Here is a 26,908-nt window from a genome sequence, read left to right as displayed (position 1 = left end):
TTGAACTCCTGACTACAGGCAGAGTTAGCCTGCAATACTGCATTCTAACCACTACACCACTTCAGCTCCTATATTCAGCTCCCACTTCTCTTCATGGCAACCCCACTACTGTAAATTACAGCATAGCACCAAACATAAAACCTACAATAGGCTGTTTTTATGGTAGCAGTCTAATGAAGAGCCTGCATATTGGCCATTAAGCTCAATATTTTTGAAAACCTGTCAAGAACAGTACTAATCAGAATTTGCTACAAAGTTTAAGCAAGAGTGGCAATGGCAGTTAGACCAGACTAATTATCACCTCCCTGATAAAAACAAACAAAAAACAAACCCTTTTGCATTGCATTTATTTTGCATTCAAAGCTGCGTAGTCACCTTCCTTAAAAAGCAAGTGCTTGATAATTAAACTCTGAACTTCTAGGTACATTATGAGAAGTTCAAAGTATGTATAAAATCTTAAATTACAAAGTTCAGATCCCATGGGGACATGGAGAATATGATATAAAATAAATGGTAATAACTTATTTATAACTATGGAAGATGAGCAAATACAAAGAGCAACATAGTCTGTAGCATAGATATCATAGAACTGTTTTTTTTTTAAAAAAAAGCTGAATATTTTGTTGGTGTTTAATTCTTCGGATCACACTAAACAAAGAAAACACCATTTGTGCTGATGAAAAAAGTGTCAATTTATAGGGATAAATATCTGGTAGCGCATATGCAGCTTGCAGATGTCTGACAAGATGTTCACAGATTAAAAGTGGAAGTTTTGACTTGTATGGTCCATTGTTTTCAATTTTACTTCTAAGAAAATGTGCATTAGAATGCAGTATTATATAAAATATATTGGGTGCATATGATGAATCATTTTTAAATTCTGTGACTCTTTCTTCCTCAGCTGGATTTTTGCTATTCTTACTTAGAGGTTTGATGATCTCTTAAGTTTTAAAAAAGACCATCTTTTAACTCTATAAAACTTGCAGCTCTATGAAAGCTATCAACTGATAATATAGCATTGGCATCTGATCAGAAATCTTTGTGAAAATTTAAACATTGGATCATCATGAACTTACAATATGCATCCATCACAATTCAACGGAACAATAGAAGCTACTTGCCTATTATTAGCCCATTTTTGTCCTTTAAAACATTTTACTACGACAGTATATTCTCACAATACTGCTAAATACTCATCCCTGTCCTTGTGGCTCTTCAGCTACAGCTGAAGTTTAGTCACTAAACTTGGTTTTAAATTTTTGATTAGCTAACCAGAAATGGCGGTTCCTTGTTCTGAAGGCACTTTTAGCAAAACCAAAATCTGTGTTTAAAGCATGGCGTGAAATGCTGTTGAGACTTATGTTTTTGTTTGTTTATATCCTGCCTTTATTATTTCTACAAATAACTAATGGCATAGCATTATGTTATGCTGGAAGGAGGGAGGAAAGAGGAAGCAATGAAATGACTCTAACTTTGAAATAAATTTTGTGTGTTGGGTTACTTGTTAGTCATTTGAAATTATTTACATAGAAACTGGATATACATATCATTCAAAATAATATTTTATACATGTGGTATACAAAATCAAAAAATTAGATTTATATATAAAAATAAGGTGTCAAATATATATACAGACGCAACAAACAACTTTGAAATTAAACAATAATAAAACATTCTTACATTTTCTAGCTTTTCCTCAAGGTCTGCTGCAGCTTGTTTTATTGTTTTTTTCTCAGTCTCATGCTTATTATAATGCTTGACCTGCAGAATGTCCATGATTTGAAACCTGAAAGGAATGTACTTTTAATTGGTCTGTTTACTTCTCTCAAAACCTTCTATCTAGATTGAGTGACTGGAAAAGTGATGAAATGGTTTACAAATGATCACACTTTTTTTTTTAAAAAAAGGAAAAACAACAACCACCAGGTAACTTAGGAAAAGGAAAATAGTAATTAAAATGTTCTTGTTGAGTTTTAACCTGGGAATCCTATTCATACTAAGCAAATATTGTAACTTCCAAGAAAGATTTGAAACATTAATGGCAGCAAACTTCATTGAGGAATAGCTGGGAAATGGAGGAAAGGCAGAGGTGCAAGTCAGACGGTTCTATCTGGTTCGGGCGAATCGGTAGCCGTGAGAGCGGAAGGCTCCACTCACCTGCCTGAACGTCATCATGTCCTGTTTTTGACATGTCCTCTGCGCATGCTGGAAAGTCCTGTGCGGAGATGGTGCGTGCGAGTAAAGCAATGGGCGCGTGCTCACATTTGTGAACCGTTAGCACTGGTAAGTTGATTTCACCTCTGAGGTAAGGGGATGTTCATGCCTCTGAACGAATTGGAACACAATACAAGTAGTCTTCAACTTATGACCACAGTTAGGACTGTTGCTAAGGAAGTTGGTTGTTGAATGAATTATGCCCAATTTTGTGACCTTTTTTTTTTGCCATGCATAAGTGAATTACTGCATTTAAGTGAATCATAAGCAAATCTAGTGTCCTCCACAAACTTTGTTTCTTGGAAGCCAGCTGGTAAGCTCCCAAGTGGTAATCACTTGACCCTGAGTTATTGCAACCGTCATACGTGCCAGTTACCAAGTGTCAGAATTTTAATCATATGACCATGGGGATTCTGTTACAATTATAAGTGGAAGGGCAGGTTGTAAGTCATTTTTTTTCAGTTCCATTGTAACTCCAAGCAATCGCTAAACAAAAAGTTGTAAGTTGAGGACTACTTGTAGGCAAACTGGAGCACAGTGTCAGAATCACCACGAGCTGGAAAACACTACTATTGAACTTTCAACTTGGAGCAGGAAAAATCTGGCAGGGAGCCAAGGTTAAGTAAAAGACCATACTATGTGTCTTGGCCTCCAGAAACAATTGGTGACTCTTACTCTTGATAAGACAACCTTATCATGTAGATATGGCCAGTATCTCTAAACCTTCTGACTTCCATGCGACTTAAAGTGTCTTCATTAAATCATCCAGCCATAACTGAAATGATTAAAAAATGTTCTCATTATAGTTACTGTTATTTTGGCAGAGTGGCGTTTAAAAACTGTTAAAAGTCAGATGTAAAGCATACTATCCACCAAAACGCTCTATTCAACAAAATGAAATTTAATGTGAAGAAAAGCAAGGTTTTACACGTGGGTAGGAAAAACTAAAAACTAAAGGTACAAGTACAGATGAATCCTGACTCAAAAACTGCTAACTGTGAGAGGGACCTTGAAGTCCTAGTATCAAACATGGGTTAGCAGGATGCGGCTGGCAGCCCCAAAAGCTAATGCATTCCTTGGTTGTATAAACGAGGCATAGAATCAAAATCATGTGAAGTATTAGTACTAGTAAGGCCATACCTGGAATACTGCATCCAGTTTTGGTCACCACATTACAAAAAAGATGTTTGACATTTTGGAAAAAGTGCAAAGGAGAGCAACTAAGATGATTAAAGGTCTGGAGGCTAAAACGTATGAAGAATGGTTGCAGGATTTGGGTTTGGCTAGTCTAGAGAAAAGAAGGACTAGGGGGGCCATGAGAGCAGTATTGCAGTATTTGAGAGGCTGCCACAAAGAAGAGGGGGTCAATTTATTTTCCAAAACACCAGAGAATAGGACAAGAAACAATGGATGAAAACTAATCAAGGAGAGAAACAATCAGGAATTGAGGTAAACATTCAATTCCTGAGGACAATTGAGGTGAGGACAATTAACCAGTGGAACAGCATGCCTTCAGAAGTTGTGGGTACTTCATCTCTGGAGGTTTTTAAGAAGAGACTGGACATTCACCTGTCTGAAATGGTGTAGAGCAGGGCTGTCAAACTCCTGGCCCATGGGGTGGATGCCTCACGTGCTGGACATGCCCACCCCCAGTTTAGTGCTGGGGGGGGGGGAATCCTGATATGTCACGTGACACCACCATGACGCCATGAGTTTGGCATCTCAGGTATAGAGGCTCCTGCCTGAGCAGGGGGCTAGGCTAAAAGGCTTCCAAGGTCCCTTCCAGCTCTATATTGATCCATACAATTTATTCTATCCCTGCTTTTTGGAATATTGAAATACAATGCTACAATTTTCTTATTTGTAAAACTTCATTTGACTGTAACTAAACCATTCTATATTCCACTCTGTAATTTGGTGGGAATCAATGGATATTAAACCATATTATTTAGTGCAACTAATTTTTAGGAAAATGCTGAATTCCTATACTTTCAAATGTTTATATTTCGCAGTGATGTTAAGCACAAATGTGTTAAACTATTTCTAGAAAGCGATAATATGAACATACCCGGAATAATTAGGTCATGTTATCACTTGTTTCTCAATCTGCAGTGAAAGTGAGGCATAAACAATAATAAAGGAAACTTTGTTTCAGAGGCAAGTTAAAATAACTAAACAGAAACAAGGGAGAGGTCTTCTCCAGTTCTTTGGCTACAAACAGAAAATTCAGGTGCCTTGCACATATTATGGTAAAATATTTCAATTTAATGCCATTGTGCTATGCATGATTATTAAGAAGCCATTTCTCTCAGAGCAGCGTATAAGAATAATACATTGTGTTTATTATAATTACTAGAGTAAAGCTTTGGCACAAATTACCATGTTGTATATGTATTATGCAAGGCCCAGCTCTCTGGAGAAGACTCTATGCTGGGAAACGTGGAAGGTAAGAGAAGAAGATGGCCAGTAGCAAAGTGGATGGAGTTAGTTACAGTGGCCAGGGATAAACCAAAGGTCTGAAAAACCAGCTTAGTTACAAATCATCATGGAGAAAATCTCCACTGTGGTTGCTATGAGTTGAAAACTATTTGATGGCATCTTAAAAAAAAAGCCAGGGTGTCAATGGTGGGATTCAAATTTTTTTACTACTGGTTCTGTGGGTGTGATATGGCTTTGTGGGCAAATCCCCATTCCCTCCCCAGCCCACTAACCTGCTTTCCAGCTCCCATTCTCCTGTTCAGGGCAACAAAAGCAGATAGGCTGGGAGGCAGTAGGGGCAGGGGCAGCCTATTTGCCGGTTCTCCGGACTACTCAAAATTTCTGCTACCAGTTCTCCAGAACTGGTCAGGAACTGGATGGTGTACTTTCAGAATATAGCTTTCAAATCAGCATCTGGGAAGAGAAGTGGGGCGGGGGGGGGGGGGGAATCATAGTTTGTTCAGCAAAACTTACATGCCTGGTAATTTACTTTTCCTTTGTAAAAGTTTAGATTTTTGACAGGGAATAAAGTGTGCTGAAGCGTTCAGACCGAACCAAGACTGATTTTCATCATTCAGACTGGTTTTAGTCTGGAGAAATTGAGCTGCCTTCAGTATGGAAGAATTATCCTCAACCCTTAGATTGGATGGATACTTTTCATTTAGACAGAGTACCTTAAAACGGAACACCACCTATGGAGGGTTCCAGTCATCCTATTTATTGGCACGTTGACTTCAGTGGGAGATAAGCAAGGAGACAAACAAGGCCCCGTCACAGGATGGTGCTAGGAATAAATAGGGCCAGTCAAACCAATCTTGTGCCCGCGGGTAGCTTCCAGTGTTAAAAAGGCCCCCGGTGGCATCTTGAGTTATGGGACTGGCTAACAGGTGTTGAACCTCCTCCCTCCCTCGGTGCAACCCCGACTTTTTTCTTTTTTCTTTTAATGACCAGGGAGCATTTCTTCCAAACTCCCAAAGCGGAAAGCCGCCCTCGGCGCTCCCGCGTGCAAGTTCGCTGTGACAGAACTCCCTCTCGGCGTCTTCCCATTGGCAGAAAGAGCTCCGCTGGAAGCCCAGCCCCGCCCCGCCCCGCCGCCCTCGGCTAGCCAAGAGCAAAGCAAAGCAAAGCAAGCAGAGCAGGCGGGCGAGTCCCGTTTAAGGGCAGTCAGAGCCTGGGGCTCACTCCGCCGCGCGCAACCAGAGGGGAAGGAGCCGGCGGCATGCGCCTGGCTCCCGGGTAGAAAGAGAAGGAGCCGCGGCCGGAGAGAGCTTTCCAAAGCGCCCCTGGGCTTGGCCGTCTTCTTTTTTGGCGACCAACGTGCTGACCCCGGCTTGTGGCGGTAAGGCTTTTAGGATTTCGCCTTCTGCGTTTTTTTGGTCTGTGGAGCGTGGGATCTTGAAGCGTCCGGGGGTGTGGGGGGGAGAGAAACACCAGCTGGGACTTTTTCGCGCGAGTCGGCGGGCGGGCGTCCTTCCAGGAAAGGCAGCGTTGCCGACAGAGGCAGCTTTCCCGGTCAATTTCTCTCGATGGTCCGGAGCGCGGCTTACGCAGGTAGCGCTCGGTTGGGAGGCGCAGGCGAGACCAGGTTTGGGTTGGCTCGATCCGCCCGGCGCGAAGGGTTTGCGCGCTCTTCCTACCCTCAGAATGGTTATCGCCAGACGCATTTCACCTGCTTCGCGGGGGTGTTTTGTTCTGTTCTGTTCTGTTGGGCTTTTAAAAAAACAAAACAAAACAGGATGTGAAAAAGCTGCCCCAAAGGTTCCCTCCGCCCCATCCCGACAGAGGCGGAAATGAAAGCAGATCTGCGGTTTGGGCTTCGGTGGCGAAATATTTCTCGCCCCGGCGCTTCGGAGTTCCTTGAACCGGCGGCATGCGATTCGTTTTAAGTGCAGGTGGTTTCTTGATGCTCCCTCCTCTAGGTTTCTCATAGATTTTTTTAAAAAGAAATAACGATATAGCTTTAAAAGCCTAGGGAGAGGTTCTCTCTCTGTGTGTGTGTCTGTCTGTCTGTCTCTCTGTCTGTCTACCTATCATCTATCAACTACCTATCATCTCCTTGTCATCTATCTATAGTCAGCCTGTCTGTCTGTCTGTCTATCTAATCTATCTATGGATCTTGCAGATCTAGTATTTTGCTTCCTTCAGCTGCTTTCTATTGAAGATAAGTGGAATTTAAAGAAGACCCCAGGACAGTAAAGTTTCTCTGTGGGGAGGATGAGTGAACCTTTCTTGCACAATGCGGAATTTGATCTAATCAGAAGTAAAGTCTGTTGAATTCATCCTCTGGGTAATTTCAGATTGCATTGCAATGGAACAGATTTTCTTCTGGCATATTAACGTTGCGTAGAGTCTGCTTCTGTAGACATATAAAGGGTAGCAGTGCAGAGGTACCTGTGTGGAATGTGTTCGGATAGATACAGTACGGAGAAAAAGAAATTCTGTACCAATTATGTCCAGTTCTCCCTCCCAGAATGTTTTGATTTCCATTTCATATCATATTGAGTTTGGGTAAATGATCTATACTTTGGACTCAAGAAAGCAACCATCTAAAGGGGATGAAGGGAGTACTGTCTTCCCCAGTCTAGCATCCATCCAGGGTGTTGTGATTTGTACCACATTGTCCTTGTCCATCCTTCTTTAGGTTTGAATTCTGGGAGCTTGGACTTCAGTTCATGAAGAGGTTGCAAAGTTGAGGAAAGATATTATATTTATATTTGAGCATTATTTCTTAGATTAATCCTTATCTTACAAATCCTTATATGATTAAAGGTTTTATTGTACAGTTAAAAATGAGGTGTGATTTTTTTGTGTGCCTAAAAATTTCACTGCTTAAGGAGTTACGCTGCTTCTACAGTAGTGTTAAGGAGTTGCACTGTTGCTTATTGGAAAGACTAGAAGTTAGTAGTCGTGTTTGTGGGGAAAATGAAATGTGGCAGATAAAGAATGAAGATAGAAACTGGCTGGGTGTGGGAGGGAAGTCAGAGGCTGCTTATTGGCAGCTGTTGAGGTTTATGAACATGTTGTTCCAGTTATGGGTGAAGAAAGACAGCCTAAGCAGAGTACAAACCATGAAGGTATCCTCATAATAACCTTATAAGAAACATCCATATACTGTAATGATAAACAAGCAAAACAAAACACGCTGAGGACACTTAACTTCAAGTAGAATGTCTTCTCTATGTTTGCCATACTACATAATACCTTCTTGAGCTTTAAGAAACAGAGCTTGTATATGGTAACTTTCAATGTCTTCTTGACTGTATTTATATGACATGAAAATCCTAGATTAATGGAATTTAGTTTTCCTGAATTGAAAGCTCATTGAACCCTAGATTAATCACATGCCCTGAGTTTGGTTCAGTGTGCTAAGCTAAAATATGGTTAACTAGCTTTTGATTCAATCTATTGCACTAACACAGTCTTGGTAAATCTTCCTATCAGTATGGTTCTTTGCCACGGGTATGCTATGAATCACTATGAAACAGTGTGCCTATTTAAGGAGATGTATGCCTGTGCAGTCAAGTGGGGAACAGACATTAGACTTTGAATTTCTCCTATGAATTCGCTTTGGATCCTCCTCCACATAACTGTTATATGGAATGAAGTGCCAGAATAGATCTGTGGGTGACTGTCAGCTTAAGTTCTAATAGTCTAATAAAGTTCTATCACATTGCTCTTCTTTTTTGCAAGCATGGTATGATATCCGATGTTTTCAGTTAGTATGTTTGCTATTTATTCATTAAAAATAAATTCCAAAAGTGATTGAAAAGCAATCATTGCATTTGACTAAAAAATATATGCACTTTAAATATTTTAAAGTATAAAATATATTTTAAAACTTGACCACTATGGGGCAACATTTTGGAAAAGGGCAGACTGTGGTAGGTAGCTTCTAATTTGTAAACACATCCAGGAAGACTGGAACAGGGCACCCTATACTTTATAAAGTATCCTCAAGCGTCCCTGCTTTATTGTACTAAACTTTGTACTTTCCCTTTCATATATTGCTTCAAATATCTACAGGTACTATGACCCCTGGAGGGATAGCATGTTCAAAATTGCTGACCTTCTTTATTTGAAACATCAAGGAAATCAACACTGTTTATTCCAGACACTTGAATAAAGACGTCATTCTTAACTAAATGTACCGCAGATACCAGTTACTTCAATAAGAACTGCTCACTCTAAATTTTTATGGGAAAAAAGTTAAGCCTAAAGTTGATTAGGTGCTTCTGTTTTAAATCTCAAAACCACCATAGAAAAATAATAATAAAATGGAAACTGTCAAAAACAATGGGCTTTGGTTCATTTTGTTTCAATTCTACTTTATAAAAAAGTTTTAAATCCTTTTTTAAATATGTAAACTCTTACCTTTTTTCCTTTCATGTCTGCTGTTGTCTTTAATGGAAAAAAGTTTATTCAATGAGCAATGCAGTTGCAGTGCTTGCTCAACATGAGGCATGTCAATATTTTATCAGTGGCTATATAATGCTGTCATGCCAATCTGTAATTTCAGTTGTGACTGCTCTGTTTGCTTTATCAGATCTTCAATATACTGTATTCACCTCATGTTGGGCCTAATTAAAAAAGGTGTCTGGTATTATTCTGGCTCTGAATTGTGGATTGCTGCTCATTACAGTATTTGTCTAGTTATTTGTATTGTCTGCAGTTCTAAGTTACACCCAGGCAATTTAAACATTCAGTTCTTTTCACAAATGAGACCCTCTCAGAGACATTTATTTTCTTGTATTGATCACCTTTGGACTCACCTCAAACATTTTGTTCCTGGGAGAATCCTTGCTGTAGGATTGGTGATCTTAGGTGGTATACATTTGATTGGTGTCTGTACTTAGATGACAGCATGTTTTTAATAGACTAGCTTTTCTCAGTTGGGGTTCCTCAAGAGGTCACTAGAGGTTCGGTAAGGGATTGTGATTTTTTTTAAAAATCATTTTTTGAACTTTGTGTGCCACATGATGCTAATACTCAGGAATGGAAATTTTTACATGCCGTGACACAACAGCTGGCTTGCAAATTTGCTGTTCTTGTAAACATTGTGTAGGTTGGAAGGGAGCTGTATTATAAAATTTTCCAGAGTGGGTTTGCAGGATGGTCCAGTGATGGTATTGTCACAGCCAATTGGCCTTGAGACTGGGTTGAATCTGAAGCCACGCCTCTGGGCTCCTCTCCTCTGACTCCAGTTTCAATCCAGTCTGGCCATAGAGACTGAAAAAAGCTTGACTCCTGAAAGAAATTCCATTACTGGACCCTCCTCAAACCAGCACGGCTTCCTGCCTTCCAGGGACCCTACTTCCTCCTTTTCATAAGTTCCCCGTTGGTGGCTGTGGTTTCCCAGCTGCCTGGGGCTTGATTTTTTCGAGTTTGGGAGGCTCTGGTGGCTGGGTCCCTGCTCCGGCAGCCATTTTAGCCGGCGACCACGTGGAGCCTGGAGGCCTCGTGATCGGCACCGGAAGAGGCTAATGTGCTCTGGTTTCCAGCCCGACAGTCTCTAAAGCCTGAGCAAAGCACCAGTGAGCACAGGGAGCTCGGAGAAGAGCACGAAGCCCTTGGAGCCAGGGAAAGCCGTGCAGCAGCAGCACAACCTCCTCCTATGCAAAGCGCATGCCACTGCTCAGCTGGGGGGGGGGCAGGCAGCAAAGGAAGGGGACCCAGCAAGGAAGCTCCAGGGCATGGTCTATTCCGAGCCCGAAACAGTTAAGGAGGAGATCCCTGCTCCTGACCTATTTCTGGAAGTAGTTAAGAGGCAGTGGGAGACACCTGGGGCCTTCCCACCTCAGGCAGCAATGACAGACGGTTCTATAACATCGAACCAGATTTCTCCCAAGCATTGCAGATGCCCTCTGTGGATCTGCTTGTGGTGGCCTTGGCTGCCTCAGTCTCGCTGGTACCCAAGGATGTGGCAGACAACCTGAAGGCAGAGGACAGGAAGGTGGAGATGATCCTCAGGAAGACCTTCCAGTCATCGGCTTGGGCCATTAAGGCGGCGGCCTCCACCTCTTTTTTCAACCGTACGGCCATCCTTTGGATGGAGCATATTCAGGCATGCATTCCACCGGAGGACATCCACCTACACCAGGATATCAACAAGTTAGTGGCGGTCGCTCACTTCTCAGCTGATGCAACCTTAAACGCCATGAAGTTTGCTTCCAGGGCTTTGGCATTGTCCGTGGCATTACCTACTGTGGCAACGTGGCTGGCAGGCGGACAACAAGGTGAAGTGGCAACTAGCAACTAGCAACAGCAACAGCGGCCTACACGGAGGGTTCCCTCTTCGGGACTTTCCTTGACCCCATCCTGGTAGAGGATAAGAATAAGAGGAAGGCGCTTCCGACATCGACCAAGAAGGTGGAGCAGAGGAACACGCCCTATTATCGCAGGTCAGCACAGCAACCACAGGAACAGGAAACCCACCAGAGCAGGTACCCGGCAGGCAAGGCGGATAGGCCATCCGACCATGGATTCAGTCGGGACAGATCCTGCTTCCAGCCTCAGGGCAAACAGCCCTTTCGAGGGTGGGGTGGTCGCCCCTTCCACCAGGGCAAGTAGGTCGCCTGCGACCCCACCCCTTGGCGGCTGCCTAGCTCTGTTCACAGACGCCTGGGTGGAGATATCTATGTAAGCCTGGGTCCTCAGTACAGTGACTCATGGTCTCCACCTGGAATTCCTTTCCCTTCCCCCCAATTGTTTCCGGGTGTTCTCCCTGGCCAAGAACGTTGACAAGCTCCAGCAGATGCAGAAGACCATCCAGCACCTGCTCGACATTGCGGCCATAGAGAGAGTCCCTGCGGACCAGGCGGGCAAGGGGTTCTACTCAGACCTGTTCCTAGTGCCAAAATCATCGGGGGATGGAGAGCCATTTTGGACCTAAAGCTCCTAAACCAATTCTTAGTATATAGATGTTTTAAAATGGCATCCCTCAAGTCCATCCTGGCAGGGATTCGGGAGGGGGACTACATGGCATCTATTGATCTCACGGAGGCTTACCTGCACATCCCCATCCTCTCCAAGCATAGGCGTTTCCTGCGCTTCTCCTACTTATGGCTTCATTACCAGTACAGGGCTCTACCTTTTGGGTTGGCTTCGGCCCCCAGGACCTTTACCAAGGTGTTAACGGTAGCGGCTGCCCATCTGAGGGAGATTCCCATCAGGCTCTAGCTACCTGGATGACATCCTCGTCCAGGGAGCGTCTCCTGCTCAGATCTTCAGCAGGTCATTGACACACTCCAAGGCTTAGGGTTCTCGATTAACTTTGAGAAGAGTACTTGATTCCCGGTTGGGTCGAGTATTTCTTTCCCCGGATCACAGGTCCAGCTTGTTGAACTTAATTAACCAGATCCGGAAGGATCGTTGTGTCCCTGTAGCCCTTCTTTCCAGCTTGCTGGGAAAGTTCATCTCATGCATCGAGGTGGTCCCGTGGGCACGATTACATGCCAGGATGCTCCAATGGAGGCTGCTGCCATATCAGAGTGCCAATTCCAGCAACCCGATGCTCAAGGTACCAGCGACGCCGCAGGTGCTGATGTCTCTCAAGTGGTGGATGACCTCAGCATTGCTCAAGGGCTGCGAATTCAGGGAATAAGAGCATCTCATATTGACGATGGACGGCAGCCTGTTCAGTTGGCTCCCAGCTGGCACAGGGCCAGTGGTCAAAGAACAACCTTCAACATAAATTGGCTGGAGTTTCGGGCAGTCCACGTTGCCCTACGATGGTTCCAAACCTCAGTAGAAGATCATCACATCCTCGTCTTAACAGACAACATTGCAGCAAAGGCCCACATCAATCGACAGGGGGGCACATGATCCAGAGCGTTGCACATCAAGGCGATGTCGCTGGGATACTGGGCGGAGAAACACCTGCGCTCCATCTGAGCGGAACACATCACTGGCGTCGACAACCATCAGGCGGACTGGCTGAGCCGGAAGATGGTAGACAACGGAGAGTGGAGTCTGTCCAAGGAGCTCTTCCAAGGGATCTGCCAGAGGTTTGGGAGACTGGTGGTGGACCTGTTCGCCACTCCGTCCAATGCTCAGCTGCCGCGGTTCTTCTCTCAGTTCCCAGCTCGGGGAATGGAGGGGGTCAACGCCCTTCACTCCAAGTGGCCGGTTGGCTGCTGTACACTTTCCCCTGCCATCTCTCCTTCCCGGGGTCACCCAGAAGGTAGTTAGAGGGCAGGCCAAAGTAATCCTAGTGGCCTGCTACTGGCCCAGGAGGGCGTGGTTCACGGACCTGCTGAGTCTGTTGGCAGGGAGACCATGGAGGATTTCCTGGGGGGGGGGAGGTGAGATTGCTACAGGGGAAGTTGGTCCATCCAGATCCACAGTGGCTCCAACTGGCCATGTGGAGATTGAGCGGGAGCGCCTGAGAGGCACCCTCTTATCCCAGAAAGTAATCAGAACCATCAAGGCCTCCCGCAGACAGTCAATCAACAGGATTTACAATTCCACCTGGGTGACATTTGTTTCCTGGTGCCAGGCCGCCCATGTGACCCCTTCCAGGGCCATGGTCCCTTATGTCTTGGAATTCCTCCAGGAGGGTCTGGACAAGGGCCTGTCCCTAGCCATGGTTAGGAGACAGTTTGCAGCACTGGCCACGGTGCTACCTGGGGGGGGCCCACTCCGCTACCTCGTATGCCCTTAGTTAAGAGGTTCCTCAAGGGGGCGGCCCACCTTCGTCTCCCACCAGTACACAGGTTTCTTACGTGGCACCTTCCCAGGGTGCTACGGGCCCTTATGGCCGAGCCTTTTGAACCGCTCCGGATGATCAGCCAGAAGCTACTCACTTGTAAGGTTGTGTTCCTGGTGGCTATCACTCGGCTAGGCGAGTCTCGGAGCTGGGGGCTCTCTCCTCCAGGGAGGATCTATGCATGTTTCACAACAATGCCTGGATCCGGCATTCCTGCCCAAGGTAAACACAGTCTTCCACCGAGCCCAGGAGGTGGTTCTCCCGGACTTCTGCCCAGACCCGGCCAGGGAGCGTGAGCACAAGTGGCACTGCCTAGATGTAAGAAGGGCCTTAGGGATCTACCTAAGGCGGACAGCAGAGTTCCATAGGTCTGAGGCTCTGTTTGTATCGTTCCAACCCTCGTCGCTAGTAGAGAGGGTTTCCCCGTCTGTCTGGCAATTGCCCTTGCCTATGAGGCGCAAAACTTGCTGGTTCCAGTTGGCATCATGGCCCATTCCACTAGAAGCGTGACCACCTCAGCAGCCTGGGCTTCTCAGGCCCCTATAGAAGATATCTGCAGGGTAGCAATGTGGGCCTCCCCGTCGTCCTTCATCTGGCACTACAGGCTGGATGCCTTCGCATCTTCTGACATGGCGTTCGGCCACAGGGTCCTGCAGAAGGTCCTGTCGGATCAGTGAGGGCCCACCCTATAGGATGGAACTTGGATATGTCCCATCACTGGACCATCCTGCAAACCCACTCTGGAAAATGACAGTTGGTCTCACCTGAACTGTTATTTTAAGAGGTGTTTGCAGGATGGTCCAGTTCCCACCCTAGGTTAGATAGACAGTATTGGGGGTGGAGGTGTCTCCTTTGTGACTTGTTTTCAGGATCTTGGGAGCGCATACTGCATTGAAACTGGAGTCAGAGGAGAGGAGCCCAGAAGCGTGGCTTCAGATTCAACCCAGTCTCGAGGCCAATTGACTGTGACAATAACATCACTGGCCCATCCTGCAAACACCTCTTAAAATAACAGTTCAGGTAAGACCAACTGTCATTCATGTGTGTGTGTGTGTGTGTGTGTGTGTGTGTGTGTGTGTGTGTGTGTGTATGTTATATATATATATAACAATTTTTATGCAAAGGTTCCCTAAACTAACTGCTAGTTATCTTTTTCTTTTTCTTACAGTGTCCCACTATATTTTAATTACTAAATAGGATGACACAAAGATAAACTATTATTTCAAGGGTTCCTCCGGGGTAAAAGATTGAGAAAAACTGCTTCAGACAGTGATGGATAATACATTATTTGGGAGCCATGTTGTGCTGTGTGCAGTAAGGAACCAGAGCTGCCCTGGACCAGGGCTATCAAACGTGCGGCCCGCGGGCCAGATGCATCCCATGATGGCCACACCCACGCCCGGTTTAGTGAAGGGGAAAAACGTTGTGATACGTCACGTGATGCTGACGTGACACCGCACGTTTGACACCCCTGCCCTGGATTCCAATGTGTGTCATAGCCCTTGATGGCTAAATCCTAAATATGTTTATTAGGCAGAAAGTAGATTAATAGTTCAAATACAGGTAGTCCTCAACTTACGACTACAATTGAGCTCAACATTTCTGTTGTTAAGTGAGGCATTTTGTTAAGTGAGTTTTGCCCCATTTTATGACCTTTATGTGAGCCACTGCAGTTTGTAATTTAGTAACATGGTTGTTAAGTGAATCTGGCCTTCCTATTGACTTTGCATGCCGTAAGGTCGCAAAAAGTGATTGCATGACCTTGGGATCCAGCAACGGTCATAAATATGAACCAGTTTGCCAAGCCTCTGAATGTTGATCACATGATCGTGGGGAGGCTGCAGAGGTCATAACTGTGAAAAAACGATCATAACGATCACATTTTTCAGTGCCGTGGTAACTTTGAACAGTCACTAAATGAACTGTTGTAAATTGAGGACTACCTATATGAGATTAGGATTGTGACTTGGTATTCTGATCCTGAAGTCAGCACTAGCACTAACGTAATGGGTTATATAAAGCACTAATATAATGGGTTTCTGTTTTTAGATGTTTTTAAAAGAAGTTTTACCATAGCAGTGTGGGAGCTCCAGAGCCCCCCCAGTAAGCATTTTATATTCAAGTGCAACAAATAAGTAAGCTCGATTTATAATTGGCACATAGACCAATAGTCACAGCCAAGATGATGATTCCATTTGAGCATGGAATTTGAACAACATTCTTGTCACTAGAGATGGCTACTCAGAGTCTGAGTGAATGAGAGTCTTGGGAGCAAAAACATTCTTGCTCTAATTATGAGTAGTTGTTGACAGTGTCGTTTATGATTTTACATAAAGTAAAATTAGCATAATATGAATTAGTGAAATTCAACTTTGGAGCGAAGAGATGCCTCTCCCCAACTCCTTCCCTGCAAATTAGGTACTACTGCACAGCAAGTTCCTAAACCTGTTTAATGTGGTCCCTGTTTATTATATATGAAAATAAGACTTGCAGGGCTGGCTTTCCAAGGACACTAAGCTCTAATTATCAATGCAAAGTATAGTTACTTAGAAAAGGTGATAAGAGAAAAGTATTATTTTCTCTTTCAGGCTGAGCTGCTTGATAAATGTAGTAAAAGAAAAATCCTTGTATGAATAGATTATAAATAAAATTCAGATGCATAGCTATGGGCAGGGTGGATAAAAATCAATGTTTTTTTAAAAAAAATTAAATATTGGATTTTTAAATTTAAATTGGATTTTTTAAATTTAAATCAGATTTTTTTATTTTTATCAAATTTATTTTAATAAAATGCTTTTGGAGTAAAAATCTATCTAAAGATAGTTTTCTATTTAAGATACATTAATAATTTAGTTTACTCAGTATGAAATGGAGCTTAGTTATGTAGCATGAGGCTGTATATTCTGCAACAGAGGGTCAGAGGAGGAGCTGCTACAGGACAGATGACAGTTGCGCTTTAAAAATTATGATTTCAATGGAGTTGATTTAAATCAAGCCTTTTTACTAGTGATTTAAATCATGATTTAAATCATGATTTAAATTGACTTGATTTAAATCAAATCTACCCTGGCTATAGGTACCCATAACAAACCCTATGCCACAAATCTTTCTTTTTATAGATTTTTAAATTTTATTTCTTAAATTTATTTGCTCCCTACGTCACCATGGGGCTACTCTAGATGGCTTTCAGTGATATGAGTAAATTAATACATAATAATATACCTTTTTATCTTGTCCCTGCTTTTTTCTTTTGTGCCTATTTTTTATTACAACTTACCACATAAGCGTGCAGCCTGCAGCACTAAAATGGTTGCCTTCCTCTGCATTAAATGTATATAAAAGAGCAAAAGAAACTCTCACAATACTATAACAAGCAGATATAGTCTGAATAGTCTGGACATGGGAAATAAAAATCAATAAGGAAGTAAATATAAATAAAACTTCAAGCAAGTGAAACAAGGCTAGTTTCCATATTGTGCATTTTCTGCCTTAGTGTAACATGTGATCTAGTTCCATAGAAGAAGTAACAAAGCTATAATTTGCAACCACATTTTCCTATAATTTGCAACCACGTTTTCTCTTTGCGATCTTTTTTTTTTAATTCAGTTTGCATCTCAAGTGATCGTGGCAGTGGATAATTGTAAAACCAATTAAAGTGAAACATAATAGAAAACTTAATTGATATATATAGAGATAGCTACTGAGAGAAATTATAACCATAAATATGAATGTAACCATGAAAACAGGACCCTTAATATACTTGGGGTCCCAGGATTGAGCACATAACCAGGCTTTCAAGCAGTGGCGAAATTCAATTTCTTTTTACTACCAGTTCTCTGGGCGTGGCTTGGTGGGCATGGCAGGGGAAGGATACTGCAAAATCTCCATTCCCATCTCACTCCAGGGGAAGGATATTGCAAAATCTCCATTCCCACCCCACTCTGGAACCAGCCAGATGTGGCATTTGCTGGTTCTCCGAACTACTCAAAATTTCTGCTACCAGTTCTCCAGAACCTGTCAGAAGCTGCTGTATTTCACTCCTGCTTTCAAGGTTTATGAAAGGCCAACGGAGTCGAGGCCATCCTAATTTCTGAAGGCAGAATGTTCCAGAGGGCAGGGTAAGACAATGAACTGATACTGGGAAGAGATCCAGGTTCTACTCATCCTTCAGCCACAGCCCATGAGCCACTCATTTTCTCTCAGCCATACTGTTTCACAAGGTTGCTGCTTGGAGGGAACACCATATACACTATCTTGAGTTTCCAAATGAAAGAGGATGCAAATTGAATAGCTAAGAAGTTTTAGAAATAAAAATAAAAACAAACTTTATTGTTCATCTTGAAAAGATCCTTTGAAATTAGCTTTTCCCAATACTAAATTGTAAGTCTGTTGTTACAGGTAGTCCTTGCTTAATGACCAGTCACTAAACAACTGTTCCAAGTTACAATGAACCTTCCCAGAGTTACCGTATTTTTCCCTCAAAAAAGATGCTGAAAATTGGGGTGCATCTTATACACTGAATACAGCATTTTTTGCCTCCTGAAACCCCACCCCCTTCACCAAAATGGCCATGCATTGCCTTTAGGGAGCTTACAGAGTGCTCCTGGGGGCTGGGGAGGGCAGAAATGAGAGAAAAATGGGCCGTTTTTTGCTCAATTTTGACCTTCCCCAGCCCCAGGAGCACACTATAAGCCTCCTAAAGGCTATGCATGTCCTTTTTTTGAAAAAGAAATGGGGCCATTTTTACGAAAAACAGGCCGGTTTTGGGAGGTCTGCAGAGTGCAAAAACTTTTTTTTAATTTGCCTCTTCAAAATTTTGGTGCGTCTTATACTCCAAAAATATGGTACTTATGACCCATTTCCAGGGTTCTGATGGCTTCACAACCCCATCCACAATCAGATGATTTTATTTTGGATACCTGGCAACTGGCTCACATTTACCTGTTTCCCATATCCTACCATCGTGCAATTGCGATTTGCAGTATTTTTTTGCCAGGTTCCAACATTTACTTCAGTTTCCCCCCAAAATGTTTAGTGAAGAAATGGATTTGTTTATTGACCATGGTGTTCACTTAATAACAATCAGTCATGTGACACATATAACAACTGCCATGACTTAAGGCCATAATTCCAGGCTCAGTTATGGTTGTAAGTCGAGGAATACCTGCTTGGATACAGATATTTTTATTTAGTAATGCTTTTACTTTTCTTCAGCTGAAATAACTGTTATTTAAACCACTCATTCTAATTGCTAGTGGGTATAACTTTGGTAGCCCCAGAGCTCCTCTTTGATCTGCCCTTCTACCCAAATCTCACTCTTCCTTTCTTCTTGGTTGACAGATGGAACAATTAAAGCATCATGCTTTTCCATGCTACACGCCCTCCTTTAGGTATCTGACTAAGAGGAGATACCTTTATCATTGGCTGAGTGACAGGTTCCATTTACCCAGTCATTGTAATCTGTAATATGAAACGTTGGGGATATTAACCCCTCCCAGAATTCCTTTGGGCTCCTTTATCTTACTATACAGCTTGGATGTTCATACAGCTAGTCTTTCTAGTGAATGGATCAGTAGTATCTTCTCCTTCATCTGATATTTAAGAGGCAGGGCTCCACAACCTGAATTGTTTATTGGACAAATTGAAAAAGAGAGAAATGAAAAATCAAACTATATAATAACATCTGTGGACCCTGTAGTATGGAGGCATAGGTAAGGAATCAGCCCCTTTCCTTGCCCAGCCCCCTTAAAGAGAAAACAATCTCACAAGAAAAAACAAAACTAAGCTTCATTCTTCTAAAAAAGGGAAAGAGATAAAGATCCCTTTTTGGATTTAAGTAGTTATAAACAAAACAACAATAAAGGAGATGAAATGGGTTTCTTGCAGAAAACTATAAAGGAAAATAGAAAGCTCTGAAACTTTTGGTTGGAATGTCCCTCCAACTTTTTGAAGTTGTTCCTTTTACCAGAGAAGTCCTATTACTGATTTTTTCCCCCCTTTCCCTTGGAGAATTATTTGCACTTTCCTAAAGGATAAAAGCTCTTCTGTCTGGAAACCTGAGGGATTGGAGAAAAATCTCCTTGTTGCTATATAAAAAGAAAGCATCTCTTCCTCATGAAGATGTAGATTCAAATCAGATGCCAGATCTGGCTGACAGTAAGTTTGTGAGGCCATTCCTGTTCATTGACTCCATGTACATTACATCTTTTTTTTTCCATATCTACCTGCTTATTGGAGAATATCTCACACAGTGCTAGGTCATGATTTTTTTATTTTGTTGTGTTGAACAAGGAGAGATAGTCACACATAAACACTAAACAAATAATGGAGTCATCCATTATGCTAACCTAAAGCAAGTTGACTATATTGTGGCTTAATCATAAAATTACGTACATATGCTTCATTGCACCTAAAACCTATCACTCATACATTTAATAAGTTGATAAAATAAATTCAGGGTATATTAAATGTATCTGATTCTCATCTATCACTCACTAGACCTTGAAAGTTATTCCTGAGGATTATTTGAGGGATTTAGGCCTTCCCAAAGATTGCTTTAGTTATGCCAATGGAATAACATTAAAGATTGTTGGTCATTGCACTTATATCATTATGTTTACTTTGACCATAATGCAAACCAAACCTCCTGAAATTATTTAACAGGATGGTTGATTTTTTTTCATTGATTTCTACAAACACTTTGATAACCCAGATTAATGACTATGAATTCATATATTAAGTGACCGTGTGTTAATATTTCCCTCCAGTATTATTACTCTGCATGCAAAAAGAGAATTGAGTTAGAAAAAAACATGGTCATGTCTAGAAAAAAATTGATTTGATGATGTTATCTGGGTAACTAAGGTTTAACAACTGGATTTATCCTACAATTTCCTCCAGATTTTCCAAAAGCAAATGGCTTTTGTGAGATACTGGGTGTGAAACACCAACTTTTTGCCAATCATCTGTTAACCAGCTGTTGGAGTGCTATGGAGGATTAATATTGAGCTTAAACAATGTTAGTTGTGTCTGTTACAGAGAAGCAAAGTACATTGGGAATACTTTCAAATTTAACTTTGATCATTATGGGCTTTGGACCTATATGTAGTGCAAAGTTCAGTGTCTGATAGTAGTCAGGATATCACTTAAAGAACAAATTGTGAGCAAAATTTCCGGTAAAATTTAGAAATAAAACTCAGTATGAATTTTAGGAGCATTAGTAGCTAGGAGAACTTTCAGAGAATTCAAATATTTGTTTCTGTAATATATGCTAAGGTGTTGAAAACCATTGTTGCAAGATTTAGCAATGGTTTTAAAAAGAGGCATGATAAATTTTCTCAAAGATGAAACTTTCAATGTATGTCTGTATGTTACCTTCAGTATTGCCTACGAAGTAGGATGCGTCTAAATACCAGAGGATGGAAAACTTAAATGTGTGAGTATTGTTGCACTTCTATTTGTGGACGGTTGAAGGAAATGCATGTTGGAATGGACCTTGTCTGGTCTAATATATTACAGGTAGTCCCAATTTATGACACCAATTGAGTCCTACATTCCTGTTGCTAAGCCAGGCAGTTGTTAAGTGAGTCATGCCCCATTTAACCATCTTTTTTGCCATGGTTGTTAAACAAATCATCACAGTTGTGAATTGAATCATGTGGTCATTAAGAGAAGCTGCCTTTCCCCATTAATTTTGTTTGTCAGAAGCTCCCTAGGAAGGCTGCAAATGACAGTCCCAGGATCATGGACCACTACAATGATCGTAAATACATGTTGGTAGCCAAACACTCAAAGTTTGATCATGTGACCGCAGGGATGCTGCAGCTGTCATAACTATGAGAACTGGTCATATGTCATTTTTACAGTAACTTTGAACAGTCATTAAACAATTGTTGTAAGTTGAGGGCTGCAGTACTTGTATGCTCTTCTGCTCTAAATTCTAGAGATACTATAAAGAGATTTTGATGCTTCTCTTTGTGTACTTAAACAACATTTTTATTCCAAAGAAGAATATTTGATACCTGCTCTCTATTGTTTAATGTTGGCAGTATTTTTTATATCTGAAACAGACAAATAGGATTTGATCAATCATATAAGGAGTATAGTTCCTAAATATATTCAAGTGTCATGAAACAAGCAGTCTCTCAAAATTTTGTAAATTGTTTAATTTACAAAACAAATGATTGAGAAATAAGTTCTACTGTGTTCCATTGAGCTTTCTCTATATAAGTGAGAATCAAATTGCCATCGAAGCTAGCAGTATTGGATTGCAGCCAGATATTTGTTGATTTTGAATAAGCATTCCAAACAAATACTCTGTTATTTCATTACCCTGTAGCTTCCTATGAAACCCTTATGTACTATTTACTTGGGTTCTGCCCAGCCTCCACCCAGTATTGTAGCTTTAGCTTCATTCATTTCAATAGGTATAATTTGAAACAGCATTTTAAATACCAGCCAAAGAGAATAATTATAGAATTAATACATCAGTAAATGGATGTTCGAAAATGAATCTGTAATAAAATGAGTCCAATTACTGTAATATCAAACTTTTAATTCATAAGATGAACATGCTGTAGAAAGAGAATGGAGAGGGGTTTTTAGATGTGTTTTTTCCCCATAATACCTATCACCAAAAGGCCAGATTTTAGGATACCTTATTAGGGAATAAAATAGGTGATAGCTAAATCTATAATCCTACCAGGAAAGCAACAAATATTTAGGTAAAGAAAAACAAATACTATTAGTTGGAAAGTGGGCAGCTGTTGGTCCTGCAGATTGCCAGGAATTGTAATTCTTGGAAACTGTTATATATCAGTATTTATCGAATAATCTCTCTGGCTGAATCTGGAAAGACAGTAGGCCTTCAAAGCTTAACATGCTGAAAAGGGGAAGAAATCCTGCCATTTTTTCTTTTTCTCTCTATGTTGTTTCTTTTAAGAAATGTTTAGATTTTAGAGGTTTCTGTATAGTATTAGTGAATTTTAGCTATTTTATGAAGCCTTTGTGGTGGCTTTCGTAAGTGCCAGTAACTGCTGAGGAGTTAAATGTTGACATTCCAAGTAACCAAGGAAAAGATGGTTATTTTGCTTGATCCATCATGTCAGCTTTACAAATAACAAGTAAACACTTTACTTTGTGGTTTTGTAAGATTTTGATGGATGAATACTGAGGTCAGAGACATAATTAAAATAATATTTTCCTGTTTTTACAGTTTCTTTCAGGCGGTATAGCTAGCATGCACGATTTTGAAGCGAAAGAAGTAATACACTTATCAGAACATGACATATTGATACAAGCATTAATTCTGACACAGCTATAGCCTGAGTGTTAAAGAATTACCAGTGAACACAGTAGTATTTATCAGAGAATCATGAACACAGATTACTAGTTGAATACTCTTATTAAAGTGGATTTTTTTTCTGTTTTGCTGAAGGGAGTTTAGATTACTAGTTGAATACTCTTATTAAAGTGGATTTTTTTTCTGTTTTGCTGAAGGGAGTTTGTTATCAACCTCCACAACAGGCTGCCAGATCCTTTCCTGTAATCTCCACTCTCTACCCTCCTTTATCTAAGTTCTGGGAGTCTGGATTCATCTATTTGAAATGAAATAGTTCAATACTCAGGGAGGTGTTTAAAGCTGCAGCCACCTATTCTTAAGTTCCTGTCCCTTGAAATCTGGTGGGTCATAGGAAATGCTCCTTCCCCAAAAGGAACCAACTTTTAAACTGAACGGCTCCAGTTTTTCCTTTTCAGCCAGGCTCAAGCCGTTTTGGGACATTAGGTGATAGATGATTGGAGTAATGAAGAAAATAAGAATTTTTGTTTTAGTAATAGCAACAAAATAAGGATTTCAGAGCCCAGTGTAATTGTAACCAGCTAATAAGGTTAAGATTTGCATTCAAAACCTAGCACTCAGATCTGTAAACATTCTGAGTTAACAAAGTAATACAGAAACAGTGGAAGCAGATACTGTATATAACATCACATAAACAGAATAGATCTTTTTACATGACTAAATTAAATGTTCCTTGCCAACTTTATTGGTTCCCATTCCCCCAAGGTTTTCTAGGCTTTTGGATTGACCTCTTAAGTCAAGTAGCTTCTTTAAATCTCTGCTTCTTGCAGGGCCCACAGCTAAATGTGTATGAGAATAAAGAAACATTTAACTTCCTCTCCACTGAATTCTGCTTCCCTCACTGTCATTGGCAGGACAGACTCTGTATTTCAGAATATCAGTCTCTCAGATAGCCAGTAGCCTAATTAAGAGCCCCCTTAATCCACTGCAACAGCATATACAGAATATTTTATATTAATTTCCATTTTTTTCCCATTATAGTCAACTGTAATTTTTGTTCATGGAGAAAACATCAATGTATTCATTTAATTGGCTTCAAAAATTCTGGAAAAGTATTTTGGAATTCTTCAGCATCATGAATAGGTACCCTTTTGGGAGAGGGTTATATTCAGAATTTTGAGAAAATGTATACTATAGTGGGCCAGTCATAGTACTGCCATTTAACAGAAGACAGGGCTCTTGCTCCTTTGTTGCCCACCTTTAAAAATGCTTGCCAGTGACTTCTGTAATCACTACAGCACAAGGATATTGTCAAATGCATTCTACAATTGTTCATTTATTTCTATCTCGCCTTTATTATTTTTACAAACAATTCGAGACAGTGAACATATCCAATACACCTTCCTCCTCCTATTTTCTGCAGCAACAAGAATCCCGTGAGGTGGATTGGGCTAAGAGAGAGTGACTGGCCCAAGGTGACCCAGCTGGCTTTCATCTGTGCAATGTTCATATAACATTAATTGTTTAATAATTATATTAAGTAATTATAATCACAATTTATACTAATTATAATTATATCAAATTCATTAGCACATTATTTAATTGCTTTTACTTAGTTTTGTTTTTAATTACATTAATTCTGTCACATAGTATCTTAATTATAGTATTAATTATATCTATAGTTCAGGGGTGTCAAACTGGCCAGATGCGTCACGCCAGTGACGTGCAGGCAGGGTAGGCACAGCCTCACCACCGTCATCAGAGGTGGGCAAAGGCTGGAGGGAAGGGTTAGGGTTTGATTGCAGGCAGAGCCACGTTGCCTTTTCAAACCTGTAATCAGTGAAGCTGGGCTGGATCCTTCCGGGGCTGGGGGTAAGTGTGTGTAGTCTAATCCAACTTGTGTGTGTGTGTGTGTGTGTGTGTTTGATAGAGGGGGGAGGGAGGGAGAGGGGAAGGGAGAAGAAAAAGAAAAAGAAAGAAAATTCTTTCGCAAAGGAGAAAAACAAATGCTGTTGCTTTAAATCAGAACTGAGCATGCCTGGCTGTGGAATTCTGGAGTTGAAGTCCACTAGTCTAAAAAAATTTGAAACCCACCACTGGGTCAGTGCCTCACCAGTCATAAACCTCAGCGCACGTCACTGTGTCACGCATAGGCCACGCCCACCCCAGCTCCGCAAAGGGGAAAAAGATCGTGATACGTCATGTGACAGCAACATGATGCCGCAAGTTTGACACCTGTGATATAGTGTATCAATTATAATCATACTTATCAGCAATTGTTACATTAGTTTTCATTAGTAATTCGTTGCTATTAATGAGAATTTGTAGAATCTGCCTGTGTAAATTTCTCCATTTGGAAAATACTTTTTTAACATGAGATTTTATCACTAATTGGTAGGGGGAAAGAAACAAGAATCAAAGAGAGACTCAGATTGGTGAATTTCAGAAACCATTTTGGTGGTGCTCAAAGGCATTTTGCAAATATACAGAATGACGGAGAATGGCATTTTGTTTTGCAGCAAGTGAGCTGCAAATGATTTTTAATGGTTTTATTATTTAATGCTTTTATTTAAAAAGTTTTTTTTTTTAAAAAATCATCTAGGTAAGAAACCTGGTCAGCATTAAGAAAGTTATCTAGGGTTATGTTGGCACCTGTGGATTCCATGTTGTTTACCCCTATTAAGTTATGGTATTAACTGAAAGATTATATTAGAAAAAAAAATGTTTGTTTGTTTGTCATGTTTATAAGCCACCCATCTCACAAAATGTGACCAATACTGTATACTTACCGACCCCTAGTTCATTATTACCATTGAAAACAATACTTAATGACACAATATAAATTATTTAAAGAATATGACATTTCCTGTGTTTTCCATTTTGCATCATACATTCACTTATTTTAATATCTAGAGGCATAACAGGAAGTAATTTGTAATTGGCTTAATATTACTTCACATTATGTGACTGATTTCCTCTCCTTTTTAAAGCTCCTCTTCCCCTACATAATGTGTGATAGATATTGGAGATGAGGCTAGTGTTTTTATAGTAACACAAAGGATTAAGTTAACAGGTTATGAAATGGGAGAATTTAAATAAATCACACAGATTTTCAGGATTAGTCTAAATGGTATTTGCCAGATGACAGTTTAATTTGTTGAAATTATGTTTACAACCGTCTAACTTTTAAGAAAGAACTTGCAATTAGTATTTCCATTTTAAAAGGTATGGTTGCTCTTGAATATGAATCCATATGCAGACAGACTTTGCTTTTCAGAGCTTGGCAACAAGCTCACATTTATGGCTGTTTGCAATGCCCCACTGTTACCTGGATATGCTTTGCAATGTTTGACAGTTTCCAGTTTACCTCTGGTTTTGGGGGGGGGGGGGGATGCCATTGGGGAAAATTGATACACTTAATGACTGCTGCCAAAAATGTCAGAAAATCAGCTCTGGTCATGCGATGCCTTACCTCATGACATCAACAACTTATGATTGTAATTCTGGACTCAATTATTATAATATAATTCTATATACTATTAGAATATAGAATTAGATCATCTAGTTGTGTTTGCTGTCTGGTGGAGCAGGCAAAACTGACATCAATGCTGCAGGTGTGAAAGTACAATTCTTCTGCCATCACCTTTACATTACACTTTCTGCCATTACACTTTAAGTAAGGTCTGTCCTGAGCCTTTTGCTCACCCACTACACAATTGTGGGTTATGCTGTTTCTTATCTTACCATTTTCTAGGCAGCATCTCTTTGTCTCAAGGTAATTCCCACATACCATCATACCCAACATTTAAACTCAAGGATTGCAAATATTCAGCAGGTAGTACTGAGGCTGTTTTCATATAGTCAAAACTGAACAGAGAAGCAATTCATGATTATTTTTTTCAAGCAGTCTTTTAGATTTCATTCCCAGAAGTCAGATGACATTTAATGGTTAGTGGCCAGATTCAGTATTACTGGGTTGCTGCTTTTGTTTTCACTCTTAATAGGATATATGGTGTGTGTGTGTGTATGTGTGTGTCAGTGGTGGGTTGTTCCCGGTTTGGCCCAGATTGGGCGAACCAGTAGGAGGCTTCTGTGCATGCACAGAAGTGTTTCGTGTGTGCACGAACGAACTGGTAGTAAAAATAATGGAAACCCACCACTGGTGTGTGTGTGTGTATAGATTTTTTCCTTCTATTTTTAAAATCTTTTTAAAA

At 41.0% G+C, this 26,908-nt stretch overlaps 2 protein-coding genes across 6 annotated transcripts in view; one reads left to right on the top strand and one right to left on the bottom strand.

The window, feature by feature from the left end:
- DKK3 (dickkopf WNT signaling pathway inhibitor 3) overlaps nt 1-5,630 on the bottom strand; it is a 103,469-nt gene extending 97,839 nt beyond the window's left edge. Inside the window, exons 1-2 of the mRNA XM_081936861.1 lie at nt 5,367-5,630; nt 1,681-1,786 (exon numbers count right to left, since the gene is read on the bottom strand). Coding sequence (XP_081792987.1) covers nt 1,681-1,786; nt 5,367-5,404 — 144 coding nt within the window. The 5' untranslated portion in view covers nt 5,405-5,630. The remainder of the gene's footprint in view (nt 1-1,680; nt 1,787-5,366) is intronic.
- A 46-nt stretch (nt 5,631-5,676) lies between these two features.
- The window catches only part of MICAL2 (microtubule associated monooxygenase, calponin and LIM domain containing 2), a 148,067-nt gene continuing 126,835 nt past the window's right edge, over nt 5,677-26,908 (top strand). The window contains exon 1 of one of the 5 annotated variants that reach the window (XM_081936846.1): nt 5,677-6,031. The gene's annotated coding sequence lies outside the window, so the exon portion shown is untranslated. The remainder of the gene's footprint in view (nt 6,032-26,908) is intronic. The other 4 variants (XM_081936847.1, XM_081936845.1, XM_081936848.1 and 1 more) reach the window with 4 other exon arrangements.

Source organism: Natrix helvetica (assembly GCF_964273705.1).
Source record: "Natrix helvetica genome assembly, chromosome: 1".
NCBI lineage: Eukaryota > Metazoa > Chordata > Lepidosauria > Squamata > Natricidae > Natrix > Natrix helvetica.
This window is presented reverse-complemented; position numbering and strand designations above follow the sequence as displayed.